This window comes from Silurus aristotelis (genome assembly GCF_946808225.1).
Source record: "Silurus aristotelis genome assembly, chromosome: 12".
Lineage (NCBI taxonomy): Eukaryota > Metazoa > Chordata > Actinopteri > Siluriformes > Siluridae > Silurus > Silurus aristotelis.
Window position 1 is genome coordinate 2,464,004 of NC_139585.1, and position 11,074 is coordinate 2,475,077.

Sequence of the window (11,074 nt, forward strand, 5' to 3'; positions counted from 1 at the left end):
TTGTGTACACTTCCTGTTCCCAGTCTCAATCTTCTCCATTCCTTATCCTTCCTTCTTCTTCATTCCTTCAATCATATTCCCATTCTAACCACACACACACACACACACACACACACACTCCTCCATCCCTGCTCTTCTCTTGATTCTTCTCTTGATTCCCGTTCCTCTGGGTTGTGCCACCATCCCTGGCCCCCTCACTCCTGTTCTTTTCTTTCGTTCACTCTTTCTTTCCTTCACTTCACAATTCCCAGACTCTCCTCTTGCCTTTCCTTTGTCTCTGCTCCTCCTTTTTTTTTCTTGTTCCTAAACTCTTACCAGTTCCTCCTGTATCTCCTCACGTGTGTGTGTGTGTGTGTGTGTGTGTGCGCGCGTGTGTGTGAGAGACCTGTGTTCATGGGCAGGACTTTGTTGTAGCCGAACAGAGAGGTGATGTACTCCTCGTACTCTCCCAGCACGTTGTTGTAGAACGCTCTGGAGGTCAGCGTGAGTCTGGAGGCCTGTTCCTTCAGCGCTGCCACGATCTTTGGGTGGCAGTGACCCTGATTCACCGCGCTGTACGCACTCAGGAAGTCGAAATACCGACGTCCCTCCACGTCCCACACGTGAACTCCTGGGGGGAGACACACGAAAACACGTGTAATGAAGATGTGTGAACACTTACTGCAATGATACAACGTTCAATTACACGCTTTACTGTCTATTACTATTATTAGACATTATCCCTGAGAAAGAGCTGTTACCATAGAAACCACAACAAATCAGAACTCACTTCCGTCCGATTTAGAGGTTTTAGATTAGATATCTGACTTCTTTATCTTACTTTAAACTCTTTATAATTAATAATATATAAATATTTACCGTAATTTCCGGACTATTAAACGCACCCAAATATAAGCCACACCCACTGAATTTTACAAATATTTTTATTTTAAACATAAATACGCAGCACCTGTCTATAAGCCGCACCTGTCTATAAGCCGCAGGTGTCTACACTAAAATTAATTAACTTTACAAAGGCTTTAATGAAAGACAGTGTCTGTTACACGGCTTGTATCTAAACAGTAGCCTACCAAGAAAGTCATTGTTCACTGTCTTCCTCCTTCCTCTCACAACTATTTCTCTCGAGAGTTTATCTTTTGGCATCATTGTGCGTTTAAAAATCACCATCGGTGAATCTTTTCTCCCGATGCCGTGCAGCTCAGAACACAGGTGAAGTGTGTTTTCATGCTCGGTTGTTTTCAGCGTGACGAATGATTCGCATTTCCTGTAGACAGTCCGAGTGAGCGGCAGGTCAAACCTCAGAGGAACATCATCCATATTTATGATGTGGTGCGGCTCGATTCAGTGGGAGTGCATCTGATTTAATATAAAGAGTTTCATTGGTTCACCTGAACCCGTTCCGCAATTTCATTGGTCTAATGTTCTGGGGTTCAGTTTTTTGGCTTGAAGTTTGTGAAATCGGGAAAAACCCTGGAAAAATCCATAAATTAGCCTCTTCGTTGTTTAAGCCGCGGGGTTCAAACCGTGGGAAAAAAGTAGCGGCTTATAGTCCGGAAAATATGGTAAATTATTCAAACATTAAGAAAGTCGGCTCTAAATTATTTAAAACATTTCAAAAAAATTTAAATCGGCTTCTTCTTCTTCAGCGTCACCACAGCGGATCATCCACCTCCATATTTGTTTTTTTGGATATACATATTATTCCAATTAAAAAAGATGTAACTTTTAAAGGTGCCATGCAAAATATTATTATTATTATTAATTATTATTATTAATTTTTTTAATTTTTAAAATCATTTAAATCATTTTGTTCAAAACTGGTTTCTAAATCGGGATTTTTTTCAAAAAGTTATTATTTTATGAATATTTTATCACACTGCCAGTAATTATAATCCGGATACATTTTTTCTAGGTTTACTGCTAAAGCCTCCATTTTTAATTCTGATCAATTATTGTAAATATTTAACATAATTATGATTAAGCAGAACTGATATTCAAATATTCATATTAAAATTGAAAAATATTCAATGGATTATTAATTGTTTAAAATGTAATCCTCATAGATGAAGACATTAAAGTAATATTTTTGACTAATGATAATAATCTAAAAAGGAGGAGGAGTGATGTGGGCGTGGTCTCACCCTCTCCTCTCTGCAGGGCGACAGGTAGGGGGTGGTAGTTGTGAGCTCCATATCGATCCTCTCGGGAGTACACCTCCTCGGATGAGAGCAGCCTCTCGTCACGTTTAGCGTACGACACGGCCGTGGAGGACGAGCGCATCCCGGAATGAGCGCCGCGGCTCAGGGTGGGCGTGGCCCAGCGGCTCACGTGAGTCAGCATGCGTTTCATTGTGATACCTGTGTACTGAGAGAGGAAAAAAAGGGTCCATCATTAAAATATATAAAATAAAATAATTTCACATTTAACATATAATAATAAATTTTTTATTTTCTTTCCTTATTTAATTTGTCTTAACGCAGTCATTAGTGTTACACTTAGTGTCGGTCTTAAACCCAGATAAATGAGGAGGGTTTTTATGAAGGACGTCCAGCGTAAAACATGTGCCAAATCAAATATGTGGATCACGAATCAGAAATTCAAGGTGGAGAGAGGAGTTGTGGTATTGTATGAGGAAGTATGGGAGGTTGGTGCAGGACATGTATGAGGACAGTGTGACAGCAGTGAAGTGTGCAGTAGGAACGACAGACTGGTTCAAGGTGGAGGTTGGACTGCATCAAGGATCGGCTCTAAGCCCTTTCCTGTTTGCAGTGGTGATGGATAGGTTGACGTACGAGGTCAGACAGGAGTCTCCATGGACTATGATGTTTGTGGATGATATTGTGATTTGTGGTGAGTAGGGAGCAGGTGTAGAAGATCCTGGAGAGGTGGAGGTATGCGCTGGAGAGAAGGGGAATAAAAGGAAGAGGTGGAGAAGGTGGAGAAGTTCAGGTACCTGGGGTCAACAGTGCAAAGTAATGGAGAGTGTGTTAGAGAGGTGAAGAAAATAATGCAGGCAGGGTGGAGTGGGTGGAAAAGAGTGATAGCAGGCGTGATTTGTGATAGAAGAGTATCTGTGAGAGTGAAAGTTAATAGGACTGTGGTGAGACCTAAGATGTTGTATGGATTAGAGACAGTGGCATTGAGTAAAAGACAGGAGGTGGAGCTGGAGGTAGCAGAGCTGAAGATGTTGAGATGTTCGTTGGGAGTGATGACGATGGACAGGATTAGAAATGAGTTTATTAGAGGAACAGCACATGTAGGACGTTTTGGAGACAAGGTGAGGGAGGTGAGATTGAGATGGTTTGGACATGTGCAGAGGAGGGACATGGGGTATATCAGTAGGAGAATGCTGAGGATGGAGACATCAGGAAGGAGGAGAAGAGGAAAACCAAGGAGGAGGTTTATGGATGTGGTGAAGGAAGACATGCAGGTAGTTGGTGTGAAAGAGGCAGATGTAGAGGACAGAGGGTGTATGGAGACGGATGATCTGCTGTTGCGCCCCCTAATGGGAGAAGCCAGAAGAAAATGATGATTTAATTTGTCTTCTTGTTCCAATGAGCCACAGTCCAAATCTCCACAAAATCTAGTGGAACATCTTCCCAGAAGAGTGGGGTTCATTATAAAAAGAAATGGAGAATAAATCTTACGGTCAGGTGTCCGCAAACTTTTGGACACAAAATGTATATAAATCTAAAGATTTTGGTTTATAACTGATTTTAGAAGGTTAACAGGTTTATGATCAGCTGCTTCCTCTCACAGCAGAGACTGTACAGGATTTACTGAGCACTCCACCCAGCACTCCACCCATTCTTCTCCAATCCCCGGTACTGATTAGCACACTAGGCTAAATACACACACACAAACACACACACACACACACACACACACACACACACGTCAATGAAAAATTCAGAGCCGAGCTTAAATATGCTGAGCCGAGCTCAAACGTGTCCAATTTCAGATCGGGTATCAGAGTGAGGGACGAGTCTGCACCACCACCACCACCACGTTCATCTCAACCATTCCCTCAAACTTCCCGTCAAGCGCAGAGTACAAAATAAACACTTATTAGAAGCATGAAATTAAACGAATGTGTTTTTTATTACATTTAAAAGAAAAAAAGAATTCAAATGTTATCCATATTTAAACATGAGTGGGGGGGGTGAAGTGGGGCGAGGAGGGGGGGGGCGAGGTTCAGGTCATTAAAATGTTAAAAATAGGAGAAAAAAGTTTACTGTGCATAAATATTTTATTTCTCATTCATTTAATTTCAATTTATTTATTTTCTTTATCGATTTATTTATTTCAAAAAATAAACTTCTATTCAATCGCTTGTAACGAAATGCATTTTTTATAACTCTCACAAACAAATCACGAAAACTAATAAATTAATTGTTGATTGTTAAAGGAATAAAAAATCGATTTAAATAATACAAAAAACAATGCAAATTTGATATACATAAATTATTTATTGTATTGCATTTATTTCTTTAGTGTTACTAATTCGATTATTATTGTTTTTTTTTACTAATTTAATAATTTATCTATTTATTTATTTATTTACTTAATTTATTTGTTTAATTTCTTGTTTATTTTAGTTTATGTTGGAAGGAATAAAAGAATTTATAAAAGAGAGAATTCTTTTTACAAGATTTTTTTACATAATCTAATTTAGAAAATCTATTTTATTGTAATTATTTATTTACTTTTTAAATTGTGGGGTTAAATAAATTTTTAAAGAATTTGTTATAAATGTATTTATTTACTTTACTTCACTAAATGTGCCAGAAACAAAGTTATAGTAGTATTTTTTTCTTTTGTTCTTTCAAAGGAAAAATTTTAATTTAAAGAATGTAATCGTCTGAAAAACTGTAATTAATATTTATAGATTAGATTTATTTTTGTTTAATTCTCTTTAATGTTATTGTGAAATGTGTATGTGCACAAATAGTTTTTTTTCTTTACTTATTAAGACACAGCTGTGTGTTATTTGCATAACTGTGAAGCTCGGAACGTGCTGAAATTTTCCCAGAAAAGCATCTGTAGACTTAGCACACACACACAGACACAGACACACACACACACACACACACACGCACATAATCAGTGACCTCGATTTCCAGGTAAAGCTGGAAGGTGATAGGCTGCAGGCAACACGGCCCGACACACACCCACTGTCGCTCAGCCAACAGCTAAATAAAGCCTCACACACACACACACACACACACATGGAAAAACAGGTCACAGCGTCACAGATGTGTCAGTGAGGTGATTCTGGGGGGTGTTTCCTAAACAAAAACCTCTCACAGGTTCCAGCAGGACTTTAAACACCAGATGAAAACTGGTTATTACACAACTTTTGTTCACTTTTTGTTTGTAATGAAACCGTGTGTACAAACAAACCACCGCAGCTGATTTCCTACTGTTGTAGCTAAAATGTGATCCCTTTGAAAAAAGTGTGTGTGTGTGTGTGTGTGTGTCTATACAATAGCGGAATGTAAATGTGTAGAAATGTAAATGCGTGACTGCGCCTGATTCAGCTGCGACTGCGTGGACGTGATCATCTTGACTTTCTGGATGCGGCTGCGACTGCGTGGATGTGATTTGCGTGGACGTGACTGTGTGGATGTACTGTGGGTATGACTGTGTGGATGTACTGTGGGTATGACTGTATGGATGTACTGTGGGCATGACTATGATGTACTGTGGGTATGACTGTGTGGATGTACTGTGGGTATGACTATGATGTACTGTGGGTATGACTGTGTGGATGTACTGTAGGTATGACTGTATGGATGTGATTGTGGGTATGACTGTATGGGTGTACTGTAGGTATGACTATGGGTGTACTGTAGGTATTACTGTATGGATGTGACTGTATGGATGTACTGTAGGTATGACTGTATGGATGTGACTGTATGGATGTACTGTAGGTATGACTGTATGGATGTGACTGTATGGATGTACTGTAGGTATGACTGTATGGATGTGACTGTATGGATGTACTGTAGGTATGACTGTATGGATGTGACTGTAGGTATGACTATGGATGTACTGTAGGTATGACTGTATGGGTGTACTGTAGGTATGACTGTATGGATGTGACTGTGGGTATAACTGTATGGGTGTACTGTAGGTATGACTATGGATGTACTGTAGGTATGACTGTATGGGTGTACTGTAGGTATGACTGTATGGATGTGACTGTATGGGTGTATTGTGGGTATGACTGTATGGATGTAGTGTAGGTATGACTGTGTGGATGTACTGTGGGTATGACTGTATGGGTGTACTGTGTGTATGGCTGTATGGATGTAGTGTAGGTATGACTGTGTGGATGTACTGTGTGTATGGCTGTATGGATGTAGTGTAGGTATTACTGTATGGATGTACTGTAGGTATGACTGTATGGGTGTACTGTAGGTATGACTATGGATGTACTGTAGGTATGACTGTATGGGTGTACTGTAGGTATGACTGTATGGATGTGACTGTGGGTATAACTGTATGGGTGTACTGTAGGTATGACTATGGATGTACTGTAGGTATGACTGTATGGGTGTACTGTAGGTATGACTGTATGGATGTGACTGTATGGGTGTATTGTGGGTATGACTGTATGGATGTAGTGTAGGTATGACTGTGTGGATGTACTGTGGGTATGACTGTATGGGTGTACTGTGTGTATGGCTGTATGGATGTAGTGTAGGTATGACTGTGTGGATGTACTGTGTGTATGGCTGTATGGATGTAGTGTAGGTATTACTGTATGGATGTACTGTAGGTATGACTGTATGGGTGTACTGTAGGTATGACTATGGATGTACTGTAGGTATGACTGTATGGGTGTACTGTAGGTATGACTGTATGGATGTGACTGTGGGTATAACTGTATGGGTGTACTGTAGGTATGACTATGGATGTACTGTAGGTATGACTGTATGGGTGTACTGTAGGTATGACTGTATGGATGTGACTGTATGGGTGTATTGTGGGTATGACTGTATGGATGTAGTGTAGGTATGACTGTGTGGATGTACTGTGGGTATGACTGTATGGGTGTACTGTGTGTATGGCTGTATGGATGTAGTGTAGGTATGACTGTGTGGATGTACTGTGTGTATGGCTGTATGGATGTAGTGTAGGTATTACTGTGTGGATGTACTGTGGGTATGACTGTATGGATGTACTGTGGGTATGACTGAATGGATGTACTGTAGGTATGACTGTATGGGTGTACTGTAGGTATGACTGTATGGATGTACTGTGGGTATGACTGTATAGGTTTACTGTAGGTATGACTGTATGGGTGTACTGTGTGTATGATTGTATGGGTGTACTGTAGGTATGACTGTATGGATGTGACTGTATGGGTGTATTGTGGGTATGACTGTATGGATGTAGTGTAGGTATGACTGTGTGGATGTACTGTGGGTATGACTGTATGGGTGTACTGTGTGTATGGCTGTATGGATGTAGTGTAGGTATGACTGTGTGGATGTACTGTGTGTATGGCTGTATGGATGAAGTGTAGGTATTACTGTGTGGATGTACTGTGGGTATGACTGTATGGATGTACTGTGGGTATGACTGAATGGATGTACTGTAGGTATGACTGTATGGGTGTACTGTAGGTATGACTGTATTGATGTACTGTGGGTATGACTGTATAGGTTTACTGTAGGTATGACTGTATGGGTGTACTGTGTGTATGATTGTATGGGTGTACTGTGTGTATGGCTGTATGGCTGTATGGATGTACTGTGGGTATGACTGTATGGATGTACTGTGGGTATGACTGTATGGATGTACTGTGGGTATGACTGTGTGGACGTGACTGTGGGTATGACTGTGTGGACGTGACTGTGGGTATGACTGTACGAATGTACTGTGGGTATGATTGTATGAATATACTGTGCGTGTGACTGTGGGTATGACTGTATGGATGTACTGTAGGTATGACTGTATGATGTACTGTAGGTATGACTGGATGAATGTACTGTAGGTATGACAGTGTGGATGTGACTGTATGGATGTACTGTAGGTATGACTGTATGGATGTGACTGTGGGTATGACTGCATGGGTGTACTGTAGGTATGACTATGGGTGTACTGTAGGTATGACTGTATGGATGTGACTGTATGGATGTACTGTAGGTATGACTGCATGATGTACTGTGGACGTGACTGTATGATGTACTGTGGGTATAACTGTATGATGTACTGTGGGTTTAACTGTATGATGTACTGTGGGTATAACTGTATGATGTACTGTGGGTATGACTGTGTGGACGTGACTGTATGATGTACTGTGGGTATAACTGTATGATGTACTGTGGGTATGACTGTGTGGACGTGACTGTATGGATGTGACTGTGGGTATGACTGTATGGGTGTACTGTAGGTATGACTGTAGGTATGTGACTGTATGGATGTACTGTGGGTATGACTGTATGATGTACTGTGGGTATGACTGTGTGGATGTACTGTGGGTATGACTGTGTGGATGTACTGTGGGTATGACTGTACGGGTGTACTGTAGGTATGACTGTGTGGATGTACTGTAGGTATGACTGTGTGGATGTACTGTGGGTATGACTGTGTGGATGTACTGTGGGTATGACTGTGTGGATGTACTGTGGGTATGACTGTGGGGATGTACTGTGGGTTTGACTGTATGATGTACTGTGGGTATGACTGTGTGGATGTACTGTGGGTATGACTGTACGGGTGTACTGTAGGTATGACTGTGTGGATGTACTGTGGGTATGACTGTGTGGGTGTACTGTGGGTATGACTGTGTGGGTGTACTGTGGGTATGACTGTGTGGGTGTACTGTGGGTATGACTGTGTGGATGTAGTGTAGGTATGACTGTGTGGATGTACTGTGGGTATGACTGTGTGGATGTAGTGTAGGTATGACTGTGTGGATGTAGTGTAGGTATGACTATGATGTACTGTGGGTATGACTGTGTGGATGTACTTGTAGGTATGACTGTATGATGTTCTGTAGGTATGACTGTATGGGTGTACTGTGGGTATGACTGTGTGGATGTACTGTGGGTATGACTGTATGATGTAGTGTAGGTATGACTGTGTGGATGTACTGTGGGTATGACTGTGTGGATGTAGTGTAGGTATGACTGTGTGGATGTAGTGTAGGTATGACTATGATGTACTGTGGGTATTACTGTGTGGATGTACTTGTAGGTATGACTGTATGATGTTCTGTAGGTATGACTGTATGGGTGTACTGTGGGTATGACTGTGTGGATGTACTGTGGGTATGAGTGTATGGGTATACTGTGGGTATGACTGTATGGGTGTACTGTGGGTATGACTGTGTGGATGTACTGTGGGTATGACTGTATGGGTGTACTGTGGGTATGACTGTGTGGATGTACTGTGGGTATGACTGTATGATGTAGTGTAGGTATGACTGTGTGGATGTACTGTGGGTATGACTGTGTGGATGTAGTGTAGGTATGACTGTGTGGATGTAGTGTAGGTATGACTATGATGTACTGTGGGTATTACTGTGTGGATGTACTTGTAGGTATGACTGTATGATGTTCTGTAGGTATGACTGTATGGGTGTACTGTGGGTATGACTGTGTGGATGTACTGTGGGTATGAGTGTATGGGTATACTGTGGGTATGACTGTATGGGTGTACTGTGGGTATGACTGTGTGGATGTACTGTGGGTATGACTGTATGGGTGTACTGTGGGTATGACTGTATGGACGTGACTGCAAGGTCTTTGCTGCATATCTGCATCTGCGTGTACGTGACTTCGTGGCCAGTAGTACGGAGTGAAATAAAGCCGAACCGCACGCAGTCAATCTGCTTAATGTCTGTTTACACCACCTCATTTGAGCCGTGTCACTGTCCACCCCCACATGAAAGAGTGTGTGTGTGTGTGTGTGTGTGTGTGTGTGTGTGTGTGTGTGTGTGTGAGAGAGAGAGAGAGACAGCCAGTAAACAGTTACCAATTGTTTTAGGTTTAACACACACACACACACACACACACTTCTTAAAAGCTGTTTGATGATTTTCTACAGCAGCTCCAACACAACTAGTATTTTGTTATTCACAGAATCCGCTTTCCATTGAATCTCATATGTGCTCAAGTTTTACATTAAAAAGTAAGAATTAAGGAAGGAGTCTCCAGTTTCAGGGCTTCTCACTGAAGTTTGACGGACGAGGAGTCAGCGAGCGTAACGTAACGATAAAAAGATCTGTTGTTGATATTTAATAAAACATTGTAATTTCACGTGGAACAAAACGCTCCGTGTTTGTGTTATCAGAAAACAAAAGAAAAAGAAAAAAAAAGAATCTTTTCAATAAATATGCAAATACACTCGTGACGTCACGGAGTCTTTCCGATCCTGATTCCTCTCTCAGATTTAAACAGAGGGAAAAATAAAAAAGATGTAAATGAGAATAACAGCAACACTTCAGCTCAGTGTTTCAGTGTTTCATCTGATACACTAGAAACGGTTCATTCTTGGTCATGTGGAGAAAAAGACAGGTTTGAAGACAAACCAAAAACAATAAAACTCGGAATAAAACTACCCTGATGATGATGATGATGATGATGATGGATTTTATTCTGAAGATCATGATGATGATTAGATGAATGTTATAAATGATTTGGGAACCTGATCATTAACCAGTAATGAGTTCACACTAATTAATGAATGAGATCGAGTCTAATTAAAAGTAGAAAACGCTGATTTGGAGAAATAGTAAACATTGTTGAAGATCATGGAGCAGATCAATGCGTGTGAACACGGGCTCAATCATCTTCATCATCACCATCATCATCATTATGATCATGAAGAACATCTCAAACATCTCCCATACACGGGTTTATAAATAACGGGTTCTCTGATGAGATAAAACACGGAGATGTGGGTGGTGTGTGTTACCTGGAGAAAGAGCGCGGTCCTCGGGAAGCCCGTCAACAGAACACAGCCTGTGTACGGATGGAGAGAGAGAGAAGGGGTTTTTTTCCACCGCGTGGTTCTGCGCATGCGCACTGCCGAGCCGTGAGGTCTAGCGCGAGTCACG

The 11,074-nt window shown here is 41.1% G+C and overlaps 1 protein-coding gene across 2 annotated transcripts in view; it reads right to left on the reverse strand.

Annotated features, from left to right (window-relative positions):
• The window catches only part of oat (ornithine aminotransferase), a 17,410-nt gene extending 6,336 nt beyond the window's left edge, over positions 1-11,074 (reverse strand). The window contains exons 1-3 of one of the 2 annotated variants that reach the window (XM_083557511.1): positions 10,933-11,074; positions 2,142-2,364; positions 386-610 (exon numbers count right to left, since the gene is read on the reverse strand). In XM_083557511.1, the coding sequence (XP_083413637.1) occupies positions 386-610; positions 2,142-2,364; positions 10,933-11,037 (553 nt within the window). In that variant the 5' untranslated portion in view covers positions 11,038-11,074. Of the gene's footprint in view, positions 1-385; positions 611-2,141; positions 2,365-2,708; positions 2,781-10,932 lie in introns of those variants that run through there. The other variant, XM_083557512.1, reaches the window with a different exon arrangement.